The sequence below is a fragment of the Triplophysa dalaica genome, chromosome 20 (genome assembly GCF_015846415.1).
Source record: "Triplophysa dalaica isolate WHDGS20190420 chromosome 20, ASM1584641v1, whole genome shotgun sequence".
NCBI classification, from domain to species: Eukaryota; Metazoa; Chordata; class Actinopteri; order Cypriniformes; family Nemacheilidae; genus Triplophysa; species Triplophysa dalaica.
The window spans coordinates 10155874-10183566 of record NC_079561.1 but is presented as its reverse complement, the minus strand read 5'-3'; the positions used below and the strand labels follow the sequence as shown (position 1 = coordinate 10183566).

The 27693-nt window shown below is 39.6% G+C and overlaps 1 protein-coding gene across 2 annotated transcripts; it reads right to left on the bottom strand.

Moving 5' to 3' along the window:
• Positions 1-80: 80 nt before the first annotated feature.
• baz2a (bromodomain adjacent to zinc finger domain, 2A) lies at positions 81-26593 on the bottom strand. Of its 2 annotated transcripts, XM_056732198.1 has the most exons (31): positions 26412-26593; positions 24439-24643; positions 24169-24298; positions 23248-24033; positions 19065-20567; positions 18582-18818; positions 18111-18494; positions 17199-17259; positions 16868-16976; positions 16588-16695; positions 15110-15329; positions 14952-15019; positions 14783-14848; positions 13558-13905; positions 12668-12922; positions 12324-12538; positions 12160-12234; positions 11840-12011; positions 10252-10314; positions 10015-10159; positions 9247-9890; positions 7942-8143; positions 7658-7813; positions 7414-7574; positions 5289-5354; positions 4576-4862; positions 4334-4469; positions 2737-2883; positions 2359-2576; positions 2118-2261; positions 81-1949 (listed from the first exon to the last, which is right to left on the bottom strand). In XM_056732198.1, the coding sequence occupies exons 3-31, from the start codon at positions 24296-24298 to the stop codon at positions 1790-1792; spliced, it is 7266 nt and encodes a 2421-aa protein (XP_056588176.1). In that variant the 5' UTR covers positions 24439-24643; positions 26412-26593; the 3' UTR covers positions 81-1789. The 2 variants fall into 2 exon arrangements, with proteins under 2 accessions (XP_056588176.1, XP_056588175.1); XM_056732197.1 differs by lacking the exon at positions 24439-24643.
• Positions 26594-27693: the final 1100 nt, after the last annotated feature.

Genomic DNA, 27693 nt, shown 5'->3' with positions numbered 1-27693 from the left:
CATTCATTGTGCAGAATCTACACCATAGTCATGCATGACGATACAGTAGAAAACATGGAGACAACAAGAAAAAGTTTTGTATACTAGATGTGGTTTTATTTCTGCTTACAGTACATTCTACAGATGCACGTGTGTTACATTACTTTGAAACAACATGGTCGTTTAACGCCTCTTAAAAACAATATATTGGTCCTAAAAATATAGAAAGGAACAAATTTAAAGTCACAAAAACTGTACATTATTAAAAATTCACTAAACGCCACATTTTGTTGAATTTTTCTAGAACAGCTTACAGTTTTGTCGTCTTTAAAAACAAAACCAGTCCCTTTTTTTCTGTTGAGGAACACAAAGTGAATGAACTTAAGAGTTCAGTGTATGAAGACAATGATAAACAAATGTGAATAGTGTGTTCTACGGCGGTCAGTGCTATAATATCCTGCTTCCATGACTAACGTTGCCTATGAAGTTGTAAGGGGAAAATGAAAACGTTAAAATCTGCTACTTTAAACTTTTTTTTCAATCGTGTTTGGTTTACATTTTTAAAACCACTTACCGGCTAACTTCATTAAAATGAGAATGACGAGCCTCTTCTATCGAGGAAACAGTTAATATCGCAAGACAAAAGAAAAAGTCCTTTTTAAAGGAGTTGGTCCAGGTTTTATAGATACCACACAAACACACCAGCACCAACACATAAGACAGTCTACACATCTTAAAACGCAAATGATTTCAGTAAGCCATGTCAAAAAAAATCATCATTTTGTGAAAGCAGAGAGCAAATTATATCCAGTCACACTAAATAGAAAGTGAAGTATACCTTACATCTACACTGATGTACCAAACGTACATACAAATCATTTCACCAATATCAATGCCATCTAGATTCCCCCCGCCCCAAAGGACAATAGTCACACACTGAAAAGTGATACTCAGCTAGCAGAGCTTAAAAACAAGGAGCTTAAAACGAAGGGGGTTAAAAACTGGTGGCCAGTGTTCTTGCATTGTAGCGGTTATAAGTTTTTGCGGTGGTCATTACATAAGATTCTACTATGGCAAAACATTGATTTATTTCTGGGTTTGGGAGGCTTAACAGGACAAGAAAGCAAAAATAAACCAGTAAATGACTGCAGATACGACCAATATTCAACAAGCAAAAAAGTAAATGGAGTTACTTGTAGTACATCTTACTGGCCATTTGATGAGTCGCCTATACATCTTTCTATCACGTGGTCTGTACAGTTGACTACAGGCTATTGCTATTAAATAATCCCAACTAGTTTTTTCTGTCACTAAGTGTATATATAGTATATAATAAAAAATATACTGAGGAAATTGCTTCTAGTCTTAAAAGCACGTTACAATTCAATCAAGGTGACACAGGTGGTCCACAACCTATACAACATGGAGAAGGCGGCTTTGTTAAAGAGAAAAAGTGTCAAAAATATCCTGATAGAGGTGTGCTAATCCCTTCGATTGCACGTGTGACATCAAGTGTAAACCAATCAAAGTTCTGAACACGTACTTTAGCCCCAAAGGTGCAACAGATGAAATTTTGGATGGGAAGTTTATACTTCGTAATACCAGGTGGTAGATTTTTTAACCTTAGGGTCCATGTGGAGGGACAAAAACAGATACTTGTAAAACAAACAGAATCAAACTATACACATATCTACACACGTATGCTTACAGAGGACCGGAGAGCTCTCCAGAAAGAGTTTTTAGTAGTAATGAGCATCAAAGGGGGCGTGGCATCTCAATGCTTTCTCCCGTGCAGCAGATGGTAGAATCTTTATTTGTCCTTGTTCTCGTAAAACTCTGCCCAGCGGCTCTCGAAGAAGCGCCGCATGGAGTAGCCGGCCTTGCCGACATCTGATGTGTCCTCATTGAAAAGCTCGCAGTTGCTGAATACAAGCTGAGCATCAGCGGCAAACTCCTCACAGCTGCAATACCTGTGGCGCAATTTTTAAACACAAATTGAAATTTGTGTGCCAATATTTACAGTTGATATCAAATCCATTATTGTGTCTAGCTTGGGTAAAGAGATAAGCTGTAGTTTCTGTACTGCCAAACAATAAAAGTAGCAAAAGTATAGTTATATTAGCCTCAAACTCTCTTACCCTCCCTGTAGAAGTTTTTCCCTCATAGTGAGGAAGTCCATGGGGTTTTTGATGATGCGTCGGTAGCCAGGCACCAAACGGGGGTTGACCGGCTCCAGGAAAGGCCAGGCATCCGAGTGAGCTTCCATTTCCATCAGAATGATCCTAGTGCACATCAAACACAATATTCAGGTTTTCAGACGGATGTTATAATGTAAAACCAAGTACTGAGAAAGGATAGAAAGCTGGAGTGCGGACTCACTCGCAGTAAGTGAGATCAGGCTGGTTTCTTGTGGTCATCCGTCTGCGTTTGGAAGGGGAGATGCTTGTCCCACTTGAGGAAGCAGTATTGTCCTTTTGCCGTGTGGTCATGCCCCGTTTGAAGCCTTCATCCTCGTCTGAACTATCCTCCGCAAGACGTCGTTTCCGCATCTTTGACCTCTGACGTGCTGAACGTGATCGTGGCTCGTCTCCGGTATGCTGGAAAATAATGTTACGATTTTATCACACTCGCACCATAAACTAACGAAACGGGCAGCAAAACACAAACCTGATTTTGTTTCACATTAAACCTTAAATAGAATTTGAGTAAATTGATAAAACAAGTAATTTGATTTTATCGTACTAGTCATGGCATTACCTTGGCAACACAGGTGGGACAGAACCAATCGCCTTCTGGCACCTGCATGACCTTTGGTTTTAAGCAGAACATGTGACAGCCACGATCACAGCCATCACACAAGAGCAGGTATTCGTCATCATCACCCTTACGACACACCTGACACGTCTGTGCACATACAGAGCACAAATTCATTGCATTTCCAGTCCTCTTTTGATTGACAGGATATATCGGCTCTGATCATTGGATGTTTTTAAACTATCAGCGATAGCCAATAATGTCAACCGATACTGATTACTGGCCGATATATCGGTGCATCTTTAATAATAACTATAGTTGCGTAAAATAATACTTCAAAATGCAAATAGGCCATTTAATGGTAAACACTTGGGCCCGTATTCAAAGAAAAGGTTTAGCTTAATCCAGGACTATGCCTTAGTTAAATTAGGATATTTAAGTCGCTTTTATAAATGTCTTTGATAAAAGCATAACTGGTGTGCATTTTGAGATTAAACAATGGCACTGACATATTTTGTAATTAGTTAGTAAAACCATTAAATAGTTTTTCACCAATTCTTTTTCAATCTGTTTAGGATTGTTTGGGGGGGATAAAACGGGAGACTGAGCGTCCGAGCATTTATCCCCTATCGCTACAGCGCCAAGCATCAGGTCAGGGTAGTAAGATTTTCGCTCACGCTTTCAGGCTCTCACTCTGCCCAACTAAACAAATCCCAAACAAAATAACAGATAATCCAACCGGCTGGTTCTCTATAAGCAATCTCAGCATCTACCTTATTAGCTCAAGAGAGAACCACTACAAAGCTGCCTGTGTTCACACTTGACTTCTATTTTTCCATATCCTATGGAGGAAACCGTGTTTTCAAAAAAAGGTTTTAAAATGCCAACTCCAGCATCTTTTTCTGCAGCTCAGATTGTCTTTTGAGGTTGAAAAAAGTTTTCAACTTTTCTGAAAAAACTTCCTCTCAAGCACCTTTTTCACAGCTAACCAAAGACGGAGACCAGTCATTCCATAACAACATGAGAGGAAAGTGACTGGTCGAGAAGGCTCAAGCTCGAAATAGTAAAATGGCGGCTGAAACGCCGTTGGAGTATAGTTTTGTATAACTGTATGTTTCATTTTCACTTTCAATAACTTTGGATTGTATTTCCATCGAGAAATTAGTATTGCCTTTTTTAAATATGCGTTTGGTTATAGCAAAGACGCACTCGTTTTATAATTCAAATAATGCTAAACCACAATGCTTTCTGGGTTCAGGCTAATACCGGGCCCAGAGCCTTTCCCCCGGTCATGGAGAGAGTACTCAGAGTTCGTAAGAAACTGCCCTCTCCCCGGACAGCACGCCAAATACGCATACCTATTAACCTGCTTGTGAATTATCTATCGATTAATATCGCGCAAATTGTCTCTCGCGTGTGGGAATTCAAATACTCCCATAAAACGTATTCACATAAAGGCTACTGGGCTGGGGACTTAGGTTGAGCCATTCGAGTGCTTTTCAGTTTTCAGTTGTGTGACAAACTTGGAACACATATTTCAATGTCACTTTACTCTGACTTTAACATATGCCCAATAGGCTTTTTGAATGCGTGTGCTCACCACTTTGATGACAGATCTCTCCCAGGCTACGGCTTTCTCTAGCTGCATCAGACAGAGAGAGAGCTGAGACGCGCTGCGGCAGCGATCCAGAGCCTGTCGCCACGTCCTCATCCTTGGCGTGATCTCACTCTCCAAACTAGAAACACAAAGATGTCTAAACTGTTGCAATGCACACATGATAAACTGAAACTAAGACTCACTGAGACTACATTTGGAAGAATCACTTCCTGATAAAGACCCACCTAACAGCATCTAAGGGGACTTCCTCGCCTCCTGGTGGAGGGGTCAGGGGAGCAAGACGGATCACCTCTGCCAGATTCCACAGCGGCTCCTTTAAATACCGCCGCTCAATGTTGCGCTCCAGGTTAGTAAGTCGGAAAACAGCCTGGTCCAGGGGGTTGTTGGGAACTCGAAGAAGATCAGACCAATCCTTTTTAGTCCTGACCATCCAGTCGTCCCTTGGGTCCACCTCGTGTTCGTAATACTGCAGGTCCTCCCGCGTGGAGTCTGGCTCTGGAGGGGTAAAGCTCTGAAAGGACAAGAGGAATCAGTCCAGCGGGATACAGAGAAAAACTCATGGGAGAAAAATTAAAGGAGGGCGAACGGCAAATGATGAACAAGCAAGCGAAAAAGAACGTGAAAAAAATGCTGACAGAATGTGATTAATAATTATTTATACTGCACCTGCTTTGCATAATGTTAATACAATAGCGCTGCGTTAAATTAACAGTCTTTTGTCTGTTGTGAAAAAAATATGAAATATTTCTAAATATTTAAATTAATAATTTTACGTAACTTGACTTCATGTTTCGGGAAGGAACATATGTACATTTTGAAATTTATATTTTTGTTTCAAACAAAAGTGACTTAGTTAATAATTATTGTTTTTACATCACTAGTAAGTCTTGAAGTTTATATTTAGTATTATTAATGTGGACTAGTATGTGTGAGCTACCTGAAACTGAGAACTTGAAGATTCCTGTCCAGTCTCTGTTCCACTCTCCATGTTGGGAGAGCCCATCTAGAAATAATGTGGACATGGTGATTTGAAGAGTAGTGCTGGGGAAGCTACTTTCAATATTGCCAAATTCATATTTGAACAAGGTCAATGAGTTTAGCTAACCTCAAGAAAAAGATTTTGTTATAATACAAATGTATAATAGCGCTACTGAATGGTAATTGTTGACAAATTTTTGTATGTGTATATTATTAAATATTACTTTCCAAAACTAGTTAGTTCGGTATTTAATTATTTAAAGTAAAAGCAAAATTTATCAACAAAAAATATGCTAAGACCATTAAAAAAATATATAAATTGAAAATAAATGAATTGATTGAACACTGATGAATGCTATATTCATGTTGTTACCCTTGGGGAAATTAACCATAGTTTTATTATATAAAATAACACGTTTGATGATTCATTACAATTTGTATGACCAGATTAAAAGAGCAAATATCACTTTTGAACTTTGGTCACTATAGGGAGACTTTAGTAAATTTTAGGATTTCCCATTAATAAAAGCAAAAATTATGGTTATTATAATTTATCCATGGTTAATTTTTCGTAAGGTTACAACAAACAAATGCATGTAAAAGAAACAAATTCATAAAAGCCATGCTGGGAACGCTTAAACGAATAGTTCACCCAAAAAAGAAAATTCTGTTCATCCTCTTTTCATTCCAAACAAACAAGAAGAAAGAAGACTGTAGATGAAAGACTTTCTCTAGCATAACTCAAAATAAGATATTTTGAAGATAACCAAACAAAACTGTAGTACTCATTAGTGATGCAACAATACAGCTCATCCACGGTTCAATACAGACCTTGGTTTATGGCCCAGGGTTTTTGGTTCGGTTCTGATGGCTTCTGCACAAAGTGATTTTGAATTTGTTTTATGCTTATGTGACAGGAACAGTAAAAACTTACTGAAATTCTCTTTATTTTACTATCTTTAAGCAAGAGGTTTTGTGCAAAGTAAACGTGCGCTCAATGAGAAAGGCCAAAGATAATATATTAACAAGGTGCATCACTGCCATTGCAATAAATTAGAAGAAAAGCAAAGCTAAATAGCTGCTTGGAGGCACTCTTGCTAAGACGTAAATAGCTGTCCGAAAGGCCAGTGGCATGACTTTAGTTAAACGGACTTAGGGAGGTGCTAGAAGAGATGCTATTGCTGCATGTGCTGAGAGTAACGTGAACATGCTGCTTTCGTATGCAGTGTAAAAATACATTCTTGATGTGCCAAATATGGACATTATCACTTTAGTTCAAGGGGCATATAATAAAGCCACCTAGCGTCTGTACATCAGCATTATAAGTGACAACAGCACATTGGTTCTCGTGTTGTAGGTAGTCTCGCTTCACCGCCCCAATCACCACTCGATATTAGATATTGGGGATGCGGGGGATTTATCTATCTCAGCATACAGACAAACACTGACAGAGCCAGTTCACAGTGTAATTCAGCGCACTAAAAAAACCTAAACGCAAACCGGAAAACCGAAATTCACTTGTACGTAATTGACCATTGAGGTCGTACCGACCGGTTCAATATTATATTGAGTATTGTGGCATCCCTAGTACCCATTGACTTTTAACTTTTAACATTGACAAAATAACTTCTTTTGTGTTCTGCAGAAGAAAGAAAGTCGCACAGGTATGGAATGAGAAGAGGGTGAGTAATTGATGACAGAATTGTCCCTTTAAATAATGATAAGATGAATAGCTTCTTAAATCTCTACACAAACACTACGAGTGAAACAAATCTAACTTCTCAATAGGAGTTATATCAGAGCACTTTTCTGAAATTTGTCAGACTGGTCAACACAAACAACTACAGTGGCATATAAATCTAAAGTACTAAAGATGAAGCCTGTATCATTACTGTGTGTTTGTACTCTTATATGGATCTCTGTAGCTGTCAGACTAAAAAAGAAATAGCACCACCTTGTGGTTATCAATGTTTACATCATTCTAATGTTACTACACTGTCCTCATGTTGTGTTTAGCAGTTTTAATGTCAGGTTAAAACTTTAACCTAAACGTTTTCCTCACATCGGTCTTATGCATTTCTTACCTTGAGCTGTAAATCCGCACCTACTACCCTCAGCTCCAAGTCTTCCACCCACTGCAGAACACTGATGTCTATCTGCAGGGCTCTATCCTGCTCATTCCACGTCTGTTTAGACGCCTCCAACAGTGCGTCACCCTCCTCCACCGTCATCTCAAAGATGGGATCTAGGAAGCAAAACATGAGGAATGCAATAAATCTGCACTTAAGACACACACACTGACTACGGATCACTGTCGCTGTCCCTCACCAGTCACGGATCGCGTGCAGACCTCAGCAAGATACTCCATGTGTTTGGTGAGGTGTTTGTGAAGGACCTTCTCACGAATACCTCGTGGGTGGAGGGCGCTGAGGATGGCTGTAAGCTCTTCTGGTTCTCTGATCCACCACCAGCCCTTCACCATCTCTGCAGAACACAAAGGCATTTAGCTTATATCAACATAAATATATATATCTGTATATAATAATAAAAAAAAATACAATTTAAAAAAATCTTTTTTGTAGAGAATGTGTGACTCTCCTAATGGCACTCACCTAATGAAATAGGCTTTATAACGAGCTGAGTGAAATATTTCTGCTCAACGTCCTGGAAGAGATTGGATGGTGGTCTGCCCCGCCTCTTTGCGATGCTGGACCGAGAGTGCACTCGTGACGGGCCGCTGCCCCTTCTGCGCCTCCTCCCGGCCCTGGGAGCTGGAGTGGAGCAAACCTGAGGAGGAGGAACTGCCGTCTGCAACTGTGACAGAGAGAAGCCATCCGAATAAGAATATTGTATTGAAAATTGTTTGGCATTTCTTATACATTTATATAATCCACATGCATTCTAATGTTACTATCCAAGATGTCTTCCTGTCTATCACCATTTTGATTAAGTTTCAATCCTAAATGCAATTAAAAAATGCGTCAATGCACACATCGATGCACATTATTCATTTCATTTTAACATAAATGAGTTCTGAATTTATTTGTTAAAAATGAGAATATATAAAATATATAAAACCTGACAATAAATCAATTGACAACAAGGACTACAATATTTGTGTTGATTCCCCTATGAAAAATGAACTATAGCTTTATTATATTATTATGCCAGATTGGTTGCCATTGGGATCCCTTGAGATTAAAGGAATTAATAAAGCAAAACCTAAGATTTTTGTTTCATTCTGAGATCTGATAATAATATTTCTCTCAAATTTCAAGTAAAACGATTGTTTCTGTTTGCATTATTTCTATTGTGTCTATTTTCAATTATTTGCAGAAATTGAAAACTGGAGAAACAGTCAAAATAACAGAAAAGATGCTCTGTATTTTTTACAGAAATATATTTATATACTAGGAAAAGGTCCAAAATATTTTTTTTTATGCGATAACCTGGATTTTTTATCAGTTTTCATGCTGTCAGTCTTTCAAATTGCTGTTAGATGTCTTGGTCATGCCTGAGGTTTGATTTTGTTAAAAACATTCATGAATTTATAAATCCTTCTCTTCATTTTTTTTCCATGATGGCTTTATAGCTTGCAGTTTTTTTTCAATCCATAATCTAATTTGTACTGCCATAGTTTCAAAACGAACCGAAAATCTTTTATATTTCTTCTCATGAAAAAATATCTCAACATTGTTTAAACGTTTTGGCAAACTGTCTTCTATTGACAGTCAACACATCCAGGGACACTCAAAAACATTGTTGTTAAAACTTTGTCACTATATTCAGCGTCTTTTACGACCCCCTTAGTGACTATTGTTCAGAATAAGCGTACAGTAACAAATCTAGCAACTTTCTGAATTAACCTTAGCTTTCATTCAGTGGGAAAATGTGTCATTCAGATTCAAGGTACTGACCTGTGTTGACAGAGGCTGAGGTTGAGGTTCAGCACAACCGAGGGGGGCTGGAATGTCTTCAGTAGGGGCTGAAGGAGTTGTCAAGTGGTTCTCACAAGGTTGGGAGAGAGAAGTCTCATCACATGGCTCCTTAGGCAACAGATTGAACCACTGGCCTGCTTTCTCTGCCTGCTCTCTCATACTGTCCTCCGGCTGGCTGTTGTCATCACCTTGCCCAGCTCCAGATGCTGTGACTGGTGCACTATCGGCTGCTGGGTCCTGCGGTTGGTCAACAAAAGCCTGGAAGGGGGGCTGTGCGAGATCCTGAATGGGAGAGTTAAGGCCCGAGTCTTCACCTCCGGATCTGCTGCTACGGCGGCGACGGCGGTTCTTAGCTGTTCGGAGGTGGAGCTCAACTTCAGGTTTGATCTTCCGTGGACGGCCCCGTCCTCGAGGGGTGCTCATGAGGGATGCTTGACCAGGCAGAGGATCCACGTCTGATTGGGAAAGCTGGGATGCTGGAGGAGAACACGGAAGTGATGTCTGAGGTGTACTGAGAACGGGAGAAAGAGGCTGCTCAACTTTAACCTCCGCTTTCACTGGAGACCCGACTTCTTTCTTCACCTGAGAGACGGGTTCATCGCTGACCAAAACATCACCCGAGGCTGCATACAAAGAAAGGTTACATGTTAATGTAGAAAATCAAAAAAAAAAAACTCCAAAAAAAGATCACAGAAAGCAAAGAATGATGGAAGTAAAAAAGTGGAATAAATAATACAGGATACACACCCAAAATATCCTCAGCTCCTTCCACGACCAAACATCCCATATACGGCAACAGCAAATACCTGCGGCGGTACCGATCCTGCCCGAGAGACACTGCCCGCATGGAATGAGATGACTGGAATAGCTTCTTACGGAAAAACTGCTGACGCTGAGAAAAAAATTATATTGACATGTGTTATTAAAGTGTAAGCAGCACAAGACACAGATTCGGTTTCAAATGAAGATTTGTGAGAAACATACCTTGGTAAGTTTATCAATCTGACGCTCTAGTTCTGCAACACTGCAATTATTGGGACTCTCGATCTATGAGGGAAACAGAGATGTTGTGCTTAAGAACATAAAAGAATCATTTAGTTGACTCCGGTTGAATTAGTTGAACCATTCAGTTAACATAAGTTGAATCATACAGCCAACATTTAGTAGACCTAACATAAATCAGTTAAATTAATTGAATGATTCAACTTGAGTGAACTAAATGATTTAATTAACCCAAGTTATATCGACTGAACCATTTATGTTCACTCAAGTTAAATCGATTGAACCATTTGGTTGACTTCAGTTGAATCATTCAGTCGACTCGAGTCAACTAAATGGTTCATTCCTTTTTAGCTGAAGTTTAATTGATTCAATCATTCCGTGAGTGTGGTGAGGACAAGTGTTCCATACTCAGAATTTGTGCTCTGCATTTAACCTATCCAAGTGGACACACACAGCAGTGAGTAACGGTCTTATTTTAAGTGGACCAAATGATTTAAAAGTTTCGGGTCGGATTTACGATTCAACTTGTGTTGATTAAATCATTAAATTGACCCTATTTTAATCATTCATTCGATTTAACTGTATTTATTTAATAATTTATTTGATCAACCCAAGTTAAATCGACACAACCATTAAAGTTAACTCAAGTTGAATCAGTTAAATTACTGTCGACCAGTGTTGCCACAGTTACTTTGAAAAAGTAATCTGATTACTGATTATACCTCTAAAAAGTAATTTAGTTACTGTACAGATTACTGGATTTTAAAAGTAAATAAATTAGATTACACGTTACTTTATCAGTTAGATTCAGCAGATGCCGCCAACACCCCCACTGCCTCAACATAAAAATGACAATCGGCTTTGCCAACACTCACTTTATTGGAAGTGTATTTTTAACAGTTATGTCAACAACAATTAAACTTAAAGACAATTTCCTGAAGAAAAAAAAAAGCTTTCATTAAAAATAATATAAAGACTGATTTTCTTGATTTCACTTAACGGTCAAATCAGTCTTTCTTGACCTGACATATTTAACTGTTAACACTTTAATAATGGCAAAACATACTATTTATAATCTACTTTTTAACATGTTTTATGAACATTGAACCTGTTGTTCACAGCATTAGAGCAGCAAGGAGTGTTTTTTTTTGCATATTACATACCCAGAACTTGATTCATCCTTGTTAGATTACTCGTTACTGAAAAATGTGGTCAGATTAGAGTAACGCGTTACCGGCATCACTGCTGTCAACTCAAGTCAACTAAATAATGTAATCGATTCCACTTGTGTCAACTAAATGGTTTGGTCATTTTAGTTTAAGTGTAATCAATTTAATCATTCAGTTACCTCAAGTGGAATCAGTTCAACAATTTCGTTGACTCTATTCAAGTTGAATCAGTGGAATTACTCAGTTGACACAAGTTGAGACGATTGAAGTTTACTTGACTTGAATCATTTGAATCATTTAGTCAACTGAACTTGGAAACGGTTGAATCATTTAGTCGTCTCATTGGGAAAACGGTGAATTGTTCACAGGATTATTAGACGGCTGTGTTTAAGCATCTGTACCTCACTGTTTTTGGGTTCCTCCTTGGGTTTGCGTCGACTACCTCTCTCCAACACGCTGCTCTCCTCGATGCTCTCCTCCTCAGCCATGCCCACACGGGCACTACGGCGTCGCTCTTCGATGCACAGCTCCTCCTCTGGGCGGCCTGTTTTACGCACTAGTGCCGCCTTCAGCCTATGTGAACACACAACCAAATATAAAGAATATGCCAACCAATGAAAAGTCCTCCGGTATCAGAATCAGAAAGAGCTTTATTTCCAAGTGTGCTTGGACACACAAGGAATTTGTCAAGTGACAGAAGTTTGTGTTAAGGCAAACTTACTTGCGCAGTTTCCCTTCAATAATCCACTTGTTTTTTCTGTAGGTTGCCATATTCTCCAACGTGTTGTCAATTTCTCTGCAAAAACATAGAATAAAAACTACTTTTTTACAGGCAAAAACTTCAATTAGGTTCTTACGGATCATTGTATTTCTGTTCTTGCTGACCTGGTGATGCAGTTGCTGCCATTGAGTTCCTCCACCAGGAATGCCAGTATGGAGGCTTTGACATCAGCTTTAAGGGTCTGGAAGCTCTTTGTTCGCAGACTGTTACACACCTCCGACTCAAAGCCGTGAGCTTCAAGAAAGACCCGCAGAACCTCGGACACGGTGCTGTGACTCAGCTCCAAATCCACCAGTTTCTCTCCAAGGATCTTCAGAGACTGAGAGAGTGAGAGAGAAATAAAACAGAGAAATTCATTAATCACTGAATATATGTGAATGCTGTTTTAACATTGCTTTAATTCTGTTTTAATAAATATACTGATATTGAACTCAAATAAAAGAAAAACCTGGTTATTTGAGGGTAGTCCAGGATCGTGCAGTGCCGCCTCCATCAGTTTAATAAGCAGATCAAGGAGTTGGCCCTGGCTTTTCTCTAGGCCGAGAAGACCCTCCTGCAGGGTGCTCAGACTGGGAATATCCTTGGGCACCTGTAATCCCAGGAACTTTCCATAACCGTGGAGGAACTCAACTACCCTCAAACAGTTGGAGAAAGCCGAACCAGAAAGCACAAGTCCTGGTATGCGTAACAATGCTGGGAGAGGCTACAGAGGGACACAAGTGAAAACACAAAAAATGTGAAATAAATTACACTCCAGTTATGACCTTAACAATTTTTTCACTGGTTTCATTGCTACCAAATCGATTAATCGCAATTTCGGGTTCCAAAATAAAAGTTTGTTTAAATGAACATACGAGATAGTGCCATTTATAAAATACATGTATATATTAATTAAAAATTAGTAATATATATTGTGTGTATATTTATGATACATACAGTATAAATAAACATATCAGACTGGATTTATTTTCATTTATATATCGATTATTCTCAATTAATTGATTTGACAGCACTAATTGTTTTACAATTGCTAACATATGGCATCAACTGTCAAAGATATAAAACCAATCGTGTGGTATAGCCGGTGTGTGCAAGAAAGAAAGAAAAGTAAGGAATGAATGAAAGAAAATAAGGAAAACAAAAAACGAAAGAAAGAAAGAAAAACAGATAAAAAAAACAATACAACAAACACATGAGTTTAGTGCTATAAAATAAAAATGAACAAACAAACAAAACAAAATTACAAACAGACAACACAAAAATAGAAATAAAGAAATACCAAAAAACAGAACAAACAAACACTGCAATAAAGAAAAAAACTAAAGAAAGAAGTCTCACCGTGTGGTCAGGCAGACACATGTCCTCTGCAGGCTTCTTCAACTCCTCTAAGATCATCTGCTGTCTCTTCCTCTCCTCCATGCGTCTCTGAGCTTGTGCTCTTCTCTCTGCCTGTCTCTTAGCTGTGAGCACTGCCTGTGCTTCAGCCTCCGCCTGTGCCTGAGCTTTGGCTAGAGCTTTGGCTTTGCAGCGGGCGCTTGCCACACTCTTTATAGGACTGGCCTTCTGCAGATCCACGGCCTCTACAGCTGGAATCTTCCTCCTGCGGCCAGGCTTCCTGGGCGTCACTTGAGGGCTCTCTTTATCAAAAGTCTGCTCTTCATTGTTCTGCTCGTTGGCTTTCTCCAGCTGATAACATGACAAAACAGACAAACATCAGAAAACTGAGTTTAGGCAACAACAGTAACGGTTATTGTGAAAAGTATGATGGATATGTGACCTGATATGGCATAAGTGGTATGAGAATATCAAAGTTGACAGACCTTTAAAGCCAACAAATTTCCAATATTCTTCTAGACATGATTATTAGACATGGTTTTGCAGTGATATTTGAAACAATGAATTTCAAGGGAGACTCTTAGAATGTTCTCCACTAATCTTCTGCCTATTATGCGACCCTGGACCACAAAACCAGTCATAAGTAGCACGGGTATATTTGTAGCAATAGCCAACAATAAATTTGGGTCAATATTATAAATTTTTCTTTTAGGCCAAAAATCATTAGGATATTAAGTAAAGAGTAAAATTTCCTACCATATATAAAAGCTTAATTTTTGAGAGTGAAAAAAAATAAATCACTGAAACACGCCTACAAACTCTTCTTGCTGTTGCCCGCCTTTTGGGAACTCAAATTCTTCTTAGCAACAGTCTGCTACAGAGCCTGAATTTTCTAAATTTTGTGCATCCTCATAATTCAGATTTCCAAATAGTTATACCTCTGCCAAATATCGTCTCATCCTAACAAACCATACATCACTGGAAAGCTTTCAAATGATCATTCTCAATTTCGAAAAATTGACCCTAATGAATAGTTTTGTGGTCTGAGGTCACATATCTAAATTTTTTCCATTTTTATTGTTGTATAAATTATAAAGATTTATAAGATTTAAAAATAAAGATTTTGTTGATGTTTAAGACTATTTCAGTCCTGGAAATACATTTTCAAGTTCCCTCGAACCACAGTAACCCTATGTGTCAATGTGGAGTTCTTAAATAGGTCTCTTACTTTTGCTTTTTTTTTCTCCTGTCTGAGCTTCCTGTTCTTTGCATCCTCCTTTCTTTTCATTCTTGCCTGCATGAGAAAAACAAAAGCTCATTTTAATTAATGTAGATTTTGAGATCAAAACAGTTTCAATAATAAGGACCGTTGATTTGTCACTAAAACAATTGTGCACCTTTCTCTTCATCTTCTTCTTGATCTTAACCAGCTTCTCTTTTTCTTCCCCTGTAAGATCCTCTGCAACTGAAGATAACATTTATGTAAAGTCAACAACATGACGTGTTCATACGGATTAACAACTCAATAATGTGGATCAAACCCATTCACACTCACCCTTTGCCTCAAGCTTCTTCAACAGCCTAGCATCCACTTTGCTCAGCAGATCCTCCATCTTGGCCTTGGGAGGTCTACCTGGGCGTCTTCCTTGGCCTCTGGCTCTACGAACCCGGGAACGAGGCTCTTTGTCTGGATTTGGAGGACGACCACGTCTACCTGTTATTGCCATGATCATGGAGGGCACTTCCTCATTGGCAAGGAGGAACCATTTCATACCCTGTAAACAATAAAGCAATAAGAACAAATGTGATGTAGCTTCACAAACTAGCGTGTATAAGAGAAAGATTAAAATTGAGCCTATTTAGCTCAATTTAAGTCAAAACAAACCCATAAAAGAACTATATTCAAATATGGTGAAGATATGTGCTCTTATGTTTCATGACTAGCTAGGGATGTAACGATTCACTGTTAGCCGGTTGAAAATCTGGATTTATAATTAAAATCGATTATAATATGTTATGATTCAAGTCGATTTAGATATTAAAGATGCGATAACACACGCAGTTACTGCAAATCTCTAATTAATTTCGAGTACCTATACAGTAGTATTGCATACTTAGTATCTTCGAAGAGTATTTAATTTGATACAATTTTTAAAAGAGAGATACAGCTGTACCATTATTAGCATTGATGGGCGTGAAGCATGGGAGTGCTCTTTTTCTCTAGCTAGTGTGTGGGTGTACGCTTAGGGGCTGTATCCACCGAGGTGCTTTAACCCAGATGAAGTTGAGAATTTTTTAACTCTGGGCACGTGGTCGAACGGCAGCGCTAATCGTTGGAAAAACGCATAGCACCTGTTTTGCACAAGGAAAAATCTGCCAGTTGCTCACGTTTTCAAAAAAACGCGGCGTTTCCATTGGAAACAATTGAAAAATCACGCCGTATGCCAGCAGAAATGCCTTGGTGGACACAGCCCCTTACATTCGGTTCATGACGTGTGTACATGCTTTTCCAGGAGAATGGCCAATAAAAGGTATAGGATGAAACAGGGATCCAGACTTGTAAAAAAAATTCGGAAACAAATTGGAGTGCATCGGGCACAGAAATACAACGTCCAACTTGTTTTTTAACAAGCATTAGAGGCCAGCACGTTTAACAATGTAACTTCAGAATAAATGAAATAGCATAATACCCTATCTTAAAATGAATAGCGATACATGTTTTGAACAGCAGGGGCAACTGTGTTAACTGCAAGTTTGGAAAACGTTAATAATATGCTGCGATTTCTCAAAAAAATCCAAGTTAGGAAAACCACTGATAAAGTCTTCGTATTTTTATATTAAATTTTTTTTTGCATTGTTTATTTTTTATTTGATTTGGAATTTGTTTTAAAATTGCAATTTAGTTTTGTTATTTGACATAAAATATATTTTATTTTACAAAGAAATGTGCAACATTTGAAAAATAATAAAAGGGCATCTTTACAGATTAGAACCCCTTATGTCTGTAGCACATGTAGAACACTGAATACAAACCTCAGGCGTTTCTCGCTCTTCATAAAAATCTCCCACCGGCATGCGTGGACTAAAGCTGAAGTGCTCTCTTGAAACCCCTTGGAGATTATCCTGATGCTTCTTCAGATACTGGAGAATGTGTTCCAAAACACAAACAGAATGAAAACAGAGCAACAGTCCAACTACTGATAGAATAGTTTGATAAAATATTGATAAAAACATCCGGCATTGATGGTTAACTCTTTCCAAAGTAAAACCAAACGAATGATTTAAAAATCTGAGGAATTATAACATGTCGTACCTTGATGATCTCTGGGAATTGCTTCATCCTTCGACCACAGGGGCTGTAATACCACGTCTCCCCTTTCAGGCGGTCCTCAACTCTCCGGACCCGAATCTCTCGCCGCCAGCTACAAAATGCATAACACAAGAAATAGAAAACAGTCAATAAAAGGATCAATTTAATTGGGTCAAGTTTTCTGAACTTCAAGAGTTTGCCTATCTATGTAGCGTGTGTAAACATTGGCATAAACTGGCAGTACAAGAAAATCTGAGCATGAGTATCACTCTTTCGATTTTTTAGGCTTTTTTTACATAACTAGAAACAGGACCCTGGTCAAAGTATTACTCACCCATGCTGCAGAGGAAACTGGACTTGCTCCTCAGTTGCAACCCTACGCCTAGGGGTGTCACCTAAAACAAGATTTTTTTTATTGCATTTTATTAAAGGTACAATTTGTAAAATCCGCCTAGAGGGCACATTTTATTAAAGGTACAATTTGTAAAATCCGCCTAGAGGGCACACATTCAAAACATGTAGAAAATAACAACAACGGGACGCTGTGAAGGAGCATGGAATAATGGGAACTGTGGTCTTCAACTCCACCACTAATAACCAATCAGACGTGAAATCACTATTATGTAAAGTAATAAAATTGTATAAATGTTGCGTTTAATGACATGATCTTATTTCATAAAAATGAATTAGACGAATTAGAAGTAATTCATAAAAGGTATTTATTACTATTTAGTCATATGATTTAAAAGTGATTACTGCTTGTTCGGTAACTATATAAATAACAATATATACGTTATGACACTTTGTCCATGAGACTGTGTTGTCATGGTTTCTACAGGAGTAAAAGCGGAAATCGAGGGTAATGCCAAAGACTTTGTTATTAGCGATATGCAAGGTCTGGAGAAAGCGCAACAGCTTACACGAATCACACAAGGCACCTCAGCCAATCATATAACAGCCTCTAGTCTCCTTTCCTGCATTTCACCAGCTTTCCATCTAGTATTTTTTTTAACGCGGATATGAGGCTATTGACAGGCGACTGTCAGACACGGCCCCGTGTCACTGGTTAAAATAGACATTTTCTCACGATTAACAAATAGTTGGAAACATTTAAGATATTGTTAGTACTCAACTGAACAAAATATATAACACTGGCCTAGTGGTTATTGGATATTTTACTGCAATAAAGTTAAAACTGTAACTAAGTATAAGAGGGAAAAAAATTCAGAAAGTTAGATGTAGATACCTGCTGTGGAGCTGTTTGCATCATCATTACCATCTTCATCTTCAGTCTTTGCTTTCGCAACCTCGTTTTTGACTGGTTTGGACGATTTAGCCTCTTTGTCGCCTTCTTTCACCTTACGCTTTCTGATCTTCTTCGGTTTAACAAGGGGAGTCTCATTATTGGGCATGCTCTGATTATGGACAAAGTCCATTGGGTCATTTGAAGCATTTGAAGGACTTGACATATCAACAGGGACAATATCCAGTTCCTTAGCCTCTTTGGAAAGCTTTCTCTTCTTTGTTGCAGTTGGTGGCTTCTCCTCATTTTTCTTTCTCCGTCTGACCTTTTCTTCTTTTGGAGCATCAGGGGACAACTTACGCTTTTTGGTCATGGAATCAGGAGAGCCTGTTGAAAAAGAATCAAGAGTCAATTGTAACACTGTTGAACCTTTGGAAACAAACAGCCAACAAGAATCTTAAACAATGCTTTTACCTTCACCAAAAGCAGCAGCAGCAGTGGAGGTCCGGGGGGTATTAGGCTTTCGGGGCTTTTTTATCGGAATGGTGATCAGGGCTTCAGATGGTGGTGAATGTGTGGTCGCCCCTTCAACAGAACCACTGACAACTGCTTGAAGTGCCATCGCTGTCATTGCAGAGAGTGCTGATCTTCTCTCACCTCCAGATAAGTTAGGAGCATCAGGTCCATTTTGTTTGCCAGGAATTTTATCACCTTTGGGTCAAAAACACAATGTAGTTCAACTATGGATATTGAAAAATGGGGTAGTTCACCCCAAAATAAAAATTCTTTCATCATTTATTCTTGTTATTCAAAACCTTTGTTATTTACACTGAACCGCATTGACTACCATGTATGGACCCAAAACCATTGACACATTTCTGAAAATGTATTCTTTTGGTTCCACAGAACAAAAAAATCATGGTTCGATATGGTTCAACTTCACATTAAGAATCTCACCTTTGATACTCTTGGCAGAGACATTTACAGATGCAGAGAGCAGGGAAGAGTTATTTTGTGAGCTTTCGTTGAAACAGTCGTCCAACAGAGACGTGGTGTTTCTGAGGGAGGTTTCCCCGCTGGAACAGGTAGAGGTCATGGAGCTGTTCAAGTTTTCTTCCACACAAGAAGCTTCATCAGTCATGGAACCCTCGGTTAACTTTGATGGATCTTCAGTCTGGGAAAGGCTAAAAGAATCATCGAAAGTGTCCATCATAGAACTAACCCCCTCAACTCTTGAGCTTTCCAAGTAGCTTGATTCGGCCAAGGATGGGTAGTCTACTGACGTGTCAGTGCCAAAAGTATCATCGAAAGTGTCACTCTCTCCTTTCCCTGGTGTGGTCTGACCCTTTATGTTATGACGGTCCTTTTTGACAAGTGAAATAGAGTCTTTTTTTGGAATGATAAATGCTGGTTCAAGATTCCTACCGTGAGCCTCGTTGTTGGGCTCCTGTTTGCTAACGACTCCAGCTTTGCTCGGGGAGTCGCAGACCTCATGCTTACTAAGAGTTTCCTGACTGGTCTGGTGATCTGCTTCCACTCGTACTTTGTGAGAAGAAACATCTGCATTTTCTGAGGCGTCCACGTAATGAGCTGTAGACCCGGTGAGGGAATCAGACACCTTCGGAGCAGGAGAAACACTGGGATATGCTGTAGGTGCCCGAGGAAAGGAACTAACAGCGGGAGGCGCTGCAGTCACAGTTGAAGCAGATGACAGTAGTACAGAGTGTGCAGAGAGATCGATGTTATTGGCATCAGTTGCTGGAGTCGAGGAAGCAGCAGGATGTTTAGGACTTTGACCTGTAAGAGGTGATGCTTCTTGGGGTCGTTTGAGAGGTGACAGTCTTGGCGGAGTGGTGACAACAGATAAATATTGAGGTGATGGAGAGACTGGACTTTTTGACCTCTGGGTCTCTTCCAGAGGTAAAGGAACCATTTGAGGAGGCACATGCCCTGTCGGGGGGTGCGTTAATGTCACAGAACGACTTTGAGAAACAGCAGGTGGAGCTCTTGACGTCTTCGGAGAACACGATAAGGGAGTTTTGTCACCAACTGGTGATGGTGCAGAGAATCCAACAGGTCTTTCGCAATGGACCATCCGAGGCTGCGATGAGACGGGAGAGGGTGGAGAAGGTGTGGACAAAGCATAAACTTCTGAATGTAAAGGAGATTGTGATTGCTGGCCAGGAACAGGGACTGACAGGGTTGATGTTTTCCGAGGTGGACTAGCCAGTGGTAGATGACGTCCCGAGACACGAGGGGGACTGAGTTCCTGCAGGGCAGCTCCCATTTCCTGATGTTGTTTTGCAGGTTGCTCCAGATCCTGGCTGTAGTCGGCTGAAGAAACCGAGCTGGGGGACTTGACAGAAAAACCCTCGGTTTCGAGCAACCGTTTGGATACAGAGGCTCTATCAACACCATTGAAGCCTTTATCAACCTCTTTCAAGGACTCGCTCATGCGCGCTAGAAACCAAGAACAAAAACATACAATAGTTATTAGTTTGAGACAAGAACATTACAAAATAATGTGTAAAACAAACATTAGCCACAAACACACAGCAAATATGCGTTGTTTGACACCTCTGAATTAAAGATGTTTGTGGCGTGAATAACAAAAGGAAGGAAAATCTAAACCCAAGCAAAAAAAATTGCATTAATACATCAATAGTAAATATTTTAGTTTTTTCCACATTCAGCATGTTTATAAAATCCATGGCCAAGCACACAATTTTTTTGCCCGAATAGTGTTTATAAGTAAAAAAAAATGTATATACGTGAAACTATGTTCATTCTTTTTTTCATGTTGTACTCTGTGACTATGTGGGCGGAGCAAAGAACTGGGGCAAGACCTGTTATAGGGAGAGTTCAACCAAAAATTAAAATTGTGTCATGAATTACTCACCCTCAAGTTGTTCTAAATCTGTGTACATTTCTCTGTTCTGATGAACACAAAGAAGGATATTTGTACGAATGCTTGCAACCATACAGTTCTTGGACACCATTGACTACTATTGTATGAAAAATTACATTAGTAGTCAAAAGTGCCCAGAACTGTTTGCTTTCATACGTTCTTCAAAATCTATTTTGTGTTCAACTGAACAACAAAAATTATACAGTAATTTTTCACACTATTTACTCACACAACAATTACCTTTGGTGACTTAACAAGTATGACTGAAAAGCAGTCTTACCAATGGTACTTTAAAGTATCAGTCATAACAGCATTCAGGAAGTGACTAGACTAATTGTTCTGCCATCATTTGGACTATTACTGAGAAAATACATAATAGTTGCATTCTTATGCCACCGCATTTGAATGTTGTAACAGATTTTTACTTTTTTTTTTACTTAACACCATACCATCTTTTGAGGCTATGTTTATGACAAATGCAAGATTTATTCATCTAAAAATAGTATTACATATGATTATGTTAATGAATTTTTTTCTAAGCCTGGTCAGTACCTGGATGGGAGACCTCCTAGGAAAGCTAGGTTGTTGCTGGAAGAGGTGTTAGTGAGGCCAGCAGGGGGCGCTCACCCTGTGGTCTATGCGGGTCCTTATGCCCCAGTAAAGTGATGGGGACACTAAACTGTAAAAAGGCCTTGTCCTTCAGATTAGACGTTAAAATGAGGTGCCGACTCCCTGTGGGCATTGAAAATCCCATGGCGCTTCTCGTAAAAGAGTAAGGGTGTAACCCGGATGTCCTGGCCAGATTCCCTCCAATGGCCCTTGTCAATCATCGCCTCCTAATAATCCCCACGCTCTTAATTGGCTCTATCTCTGCCTCTCTCCACCTATAGCTGGTGAGAGCACTGGCACTGTTGTAATGTGGCTGAAGTCGCATCATCCAAGTGGATGCTGCACTCTGGTGGTGGGTGAGGAGAGACCCCCTAATATGATTGTAAAGCAATACCCAATAAAGCGCTATATAAATGGCTCATTTAGTCATTCATATCAATTCAAATGCTTTTTAAATCGAATGCTATCGGTTAAATTTATCTTTATTTTATATTTTCTCTTTTTTCGCCAATAAACCACACTAAAAATACCAGTATAAGAAAGCAGAGAGAGAGTTTGTAACCATTGTGACTCAAGCTAAAATGTAACTCTAGCTATGTTTCCATCTAAAGCTGCAGATTTTAATTATGCACAAAACTGGAATATTGCAGAAAAGATTTGTGCTTAAGGCACAAATTTTGACACCAAATAACAAGCAGAAAGTTTGAAGTGGCAGTTCGGTTTGTTGTCCTATAAAATAAATTACATGCACCTCAGAGTGCAGAGGCGAACTGCAATACACGCAGTCCTGTCATTTTACCTGGAGGATAACAGTAGTTTGGGAAAGCAGACAATTCTTGGGTATAGTTATACCGAACCACTTCGATGACACACTTTGGCTAAGGTCATTGTTGAATGACCAAGTCAACTTTTCAGGTGCTATGTTATGATAGCGGAGACAAAGTCATGTGACTTTTTTATTGCGCACAGACATTTTATACAGTACATGTGTTTCCATGGTGTTTTTTATAAGATATTCCAAAATGTGCATTAAAACTGGTGAATGGTAACATAGCTATTGATAAAATTTCAATAATCAATCATTTTAAATATAACGTTAATAACAATACTGGTATATTGTAACTCTCCTAGTGGATATGACATGATCCCTGCAAATCCCTTTAATTTTCTATTACGTAACAGTGACTGTACAAGGACTATAACATTTTTTATTTTAAAAGGGGCGATCAATTAAAACCTAAATTTTAACTCAAGCTTTTGTTATACAAGAGGGAATCATATTCAAGCGAACATCCTGTAAGTGTCAGAATTGAAACCAGGCTCAGCAAACGGCAGGTCCTGGTATGCGAATGTGCGAATAGGGCAAACCTAACATTACGTCTCTATCCAAGTTCAGAGAAGGCTTGAACTAAGTTCTTCATGGCGGCATGCGATTTCCAACCGATTGTTTGCCGAGCAGGCCTTAAACCTAGGTATAAAATAGCAAAGTACTTAAAGATTTTGTTGTTTGTGAATGTAAAAACCACGTGAACGTCATACAGCAGTATAAAACAATAAATGGGCCCAGTTCATCACACCTTTAAATAAAAAGAATTGCGAGTTTGCAACATGGGGGTAGCTAACCTTGCATCTCTCGGCTTTTGGGTGATCCGCTCTCAGGCATTGAGGAAGGGGACCTCATTGGGACCTGCATGTGATGGGGACTACTGCTGCCTCCACTGCTCACGTGATGTTGCTGGGGGCTGCCGCGTGGAGGTGTAAAACTCTGTGGGGTGGGTGGTATCATCTGGGTCTGGGGTTGAGACTGAGTCCGGGACTGCTGTGATGGATGCTGGTAATAGGGCATTCCATTAGGCATCAAGCCATAATGTTGCTGCTGTGGCGGTGACTGCTGCTGGTGTTGTGATGGGTGATGGTGTGAAGGGTGTTGGAGATGATGTGATGCTGCAGGCTGGTGCGGCATGCCTGGAGGCTGCTGGTGATGCTGGGAGGATGCAATGCCAGAAAGCCCCTGGTTTGGATATGCTCCATACATGCTGCGAGAGTCATAACCCATGGGCACTGAAGACCCCCCCTGCACAGGAATACCCCTCGCCCAGTACTGTGACCCGGGGGGCTGCCGTGAAGGTCCAATACTGCCATTGACCTGGTACGGCCCGTGGCTCTGGAAGTGGTGTTGAGGCTGTTGTGGTTGTATCACTCCCTGGGAGCCTGGTTTCTGGGGCATGCTGTGGGAAGGGCCAATAGCTGGGTTGTACTGAGACTGACCCCACATGTAGTCATATCCCATGCCGCCCGGGTTGTGATGGTTGCTCATATGAGGGTACGAGGAAGAGGGAGGGTGGGCGCCAGATTGGCCACTCCCACCTGCAGTAGTGATGCCATTCACATTCATATCGCCATTCAGGTCTGAACAGAATCATTAGAAAAGAGTGGAAAAGAGAGCATTACATGAATGGATTTATAGGCATCAAATAGTGCATGTAAAGAAATAAAGAATAGTATCTGGATTTAATTTATGCGTCATACACGAAACATGCTTACTTTTCCCTTGCTGGGGGAAGCTCATGGAGGACCCGTTAGTATAGAGAGAATCTCCTGAGGAATGCTTCAGTCCTGAGTTAGCGGACACAGATGAGTGAGGCCCGTAGTTAAAATGGTTATTTGCATCCATCTGTTGGATAAAAGAAAAAGAGTCAAATAATTGTGTCGAAGGAGACCCGTGTGACTTTTACAATTGATAAATGCGGTTGATCAAAACACTGGCAAAGTTTGTTTAGGTTTCTCTACAAAGCAACATCTTTTTCAACTTACATCATTTGGGGTACAACTGTCCTGTTTGTCCAAATAATGGAAGACGTGGGAGCATTCGGTGAAGTTTAAAACAAGTCAGTGGTATTGTTTATTATTTTATTTCCTTTGTCTTAACAACATGAGAATATAAAAATGTGACAGGAAAAGCCGAGGTGATGAGAGCGGCAGGAGTGCGATCAGGTCATGATGCTGACGGGACTCGAACCTGCGGTGCAAAATGCGTATGTTGTGTAAGTTCCACTTAGCCTACATTACCCCACAGCACCACGGCTCTGACAGCCAACGCATTTCATTGCAATTTAAATGGCCTTCCCGAATCTTATACGATTCAAAATGATATAGAAACCCTAAGTATACATACAATTATACTTGGTGTTGTATACACACCAGGGTGGCAAAGTGCCAAAAACGGTGGCTGTTTCAAACCCTATCATGCTATCTACATATACAGCATTTTACCATTATAGAGGCGATTTTTGTCATATTTTTCGTTACTGGTGCGTACCGTACGCGCGCAAATGATGCCCAAAAGATGCTGTCCATGTAACGTTACGCTCGTCCTGCTAACTAGGCTTTGAAGCAGCCACCGAACACCGCTGTGGCCGACATCACAAATATTGCTCTTCACATCTCTCCATAAAATGTCGCAGATAAAGCCGATGAGATGCCCGAGCAATTGCGTTAAATAACACATCACACACAGAGATACAATCCTGATCACCGGTCCCAGTCAGCTAATAAAACGTTTAACGAGGAAATAAACTCTGTCTGAACCTTTCCGTTAAAAGTTGATTAAAATAAACTGATGTAACGTAGATTTAAAAATTAGCTTCGCATCCGCAATAATAATTTTATGCGTGCCCATCATTAGCCTCGAAGCTACGAGTAAACACTTCTTACAGTTGTTGAATTTCATTCAGAAATACCGATATAATATACACACATCACTTAAAGGTCACATAGAATGTTAAAAGTAACATTTAAGTGACGAAAATATAAAATATGTGGTTCAGGAACGTAAAGAGTGATGAGGGAATCCGTTAGCACGAAAGCTAACCCGCTGCACATGACCATGCGCTACTTCTGGATCTCACGCCGCACACAAATATAAACGTACAATTTATTATTAAACTTCCCTTACACTGAAGTAACAAGACTGAGTCAGTCAGCTAAAGTCTTCTCTGTCTATCTCTACCTTCTCTTTAATATAATTTCAGCCTCGCATGCCCATATATTAATGTAATAAGCAAAAAATACGACTCAGATGCGGCCAAACAACAGACACAAAAACGAAAACAAAAAGGACCCAGCTAGAAGACAACACGCTAATTACGTACTGTAAAATATAATGAAAACCAAATATAAAAGGCGAACGGTTTGTTTCTGTTAATGAAAGTAATCTACAGCTACACAACCACACGCACGTATACAATTATATTTTAATATGAAGCTCGATTAAAGTGGTTGGTTTAGATCAGGGGGATGATGCCGTGAAAAACCGAGGCCTGCGATTCCGCAACGCAACGATTAATAGCAACATCTTATGGTATTTAAATCATATTCATTTGTGTCAATTCATATTTGTATTTGTTGTGTTGTATTTAAGTAAACACAAATTATTCCTCAATGAGCATGATGTAATGAAAACAGCGGGTCCTATTTACATAGCCATGAATTATTATTTAATTAATTAAAGCGTATGGATAAACAGGCTGATTTTATGAACATAAGAACTCGAGGGTTTGTGCTCTCACGTTATACGACATAAGTTCATCGTGTCCCCACAAAGCACATCTGCGTCCTGTAATATTTAGGGATGTGGATCATCTCTTCTCTGAAGGTCGTTATTTTGCTAATTAATTCTTGGATTTTTTCGAAAAAGGCAATAGTAAGAAGGAGAATGAGGCAGCATCACCCACACAAACACACTCTCAAAAGTTTCCCCCGTATAAATGATAATAAAACTGCCCAACCTTGATATCTGCTGATCACACAAGAGACAGCGCCTCTGGCCACCCGGCAGGAGACCAATATGAATGAAGAAGGTATATGCGAATCAAATAATAAACGGGTAAATTGCTAACCTTTGGGTTTCACAATTGCAAACATGGCTGGTAATGTTTGAGCGCAGCCATGATCACAGAGGGAAAAAGAGAGAAAGCCGAAAAGAGGAAGTGAGTGACGGCCAAGCGGCCGTTGGCTCCTTGGTCTTAGCGCCGACCAAGTTTACGTCTGCTACAATGCGATACGTAGTCATTCTTGTACAGTGCTTTTCACAACACATACATCTTAAAAGTTTTAAAACCCCCACTGTCAAGGAAAAAGACTGAGATGGTGAATCATGGATGAAAAATACTTTCTTTCCTCAATTTAAGAATTTTTATTAATAAAATTGTTGGCCACTTAAAGTCCAAAGGTATTAAAGCTTCAAAGATAGCAAACATGTTTCATAAAAACATCTTTAAAGTATGCAAAATAAATGTCTGGCAAATCAATGTTTGTGAGAGAAAACATTGAAGTTATAAGTGTGTTTATCAAAATTAAAATGCAATTCTGAACGATGTTGGTGCCTACAAAAGTAAATTTGTGTCATGGCAAAACTCAAAGCTCAATATTATGATTATGTTTTAAGATTATGCTTGAATGATCATACATGACTATATGTTTTCGCGTGAAGCTGGCATGCTTGATAAGTTCAAATTCTATCGGTTGTAGTTGTAATTTAATATTTTGTATAAATCGGCATGATAGGGAAGTAGGTTGTCTTTTTTTCCGTGTCGTGATAATGGAGGGTATTGACGTGTCGTCACTTTACCACGTGAACAACGCGCGAGCACGCCAGAGCGCGCCCCCGTGGGTGGCAAAACACTCAGGAAAATGACTGCTTACAATATCAGGAAACGCAATTCCGTGCAACATTTTAGTGTACAGGAACACCTGTGTTGTACCGAAATCCGACTCCCTGGACAAATCATACTCCCCTCGCGTGCACGCGCTTTATTCACATTTGATAGGCGGAGTTAAGAGTTCTGTTTGCTGCGATTTTATTTCACACTTCTAGCCCCAGGAATGAATGTGTAAATTAGTCGTTGTCAAAGTCCGAAAATCTATGATCACCAAAAGATGTTAAGCAATACTAAGGATTAAAGATGGGTCAAGTAAATAAACACACCACAACATGTTAGATAGATTTAGCTCGCTCGTGGAAGCGATATCTTCAAGACCACACGGACAATTTTACATGAATTATCACAG

What these genes read in the sequence shown, in the direction of transcription:
- baz2a (XM_056732198.1), bottom strand. Translation starts at nt 24,298, where the DNA reads ATGGATGCAAATAACCATTTTAACTACGGGCCTCACTCATCTGTGTCC. An exon ending in TGCTGCTGCTTTTGGTGAAG is followed by an intron (nt 18,495 to 18,581) that starts GTAAAAGCATTG and finishes CTTTTTCAACAG; the next exon opens with GCTCTCCTGATTCCATGACC. An exon ending in AAGAGCGAGAAACGCCTGAG is followed by an intron (nt 15,330 to 16,587) that starts GTTTGTATTCAG and finishes TATTGTTTACAG; the next exon opens with GGTATGAAATGGTTCCTCCT.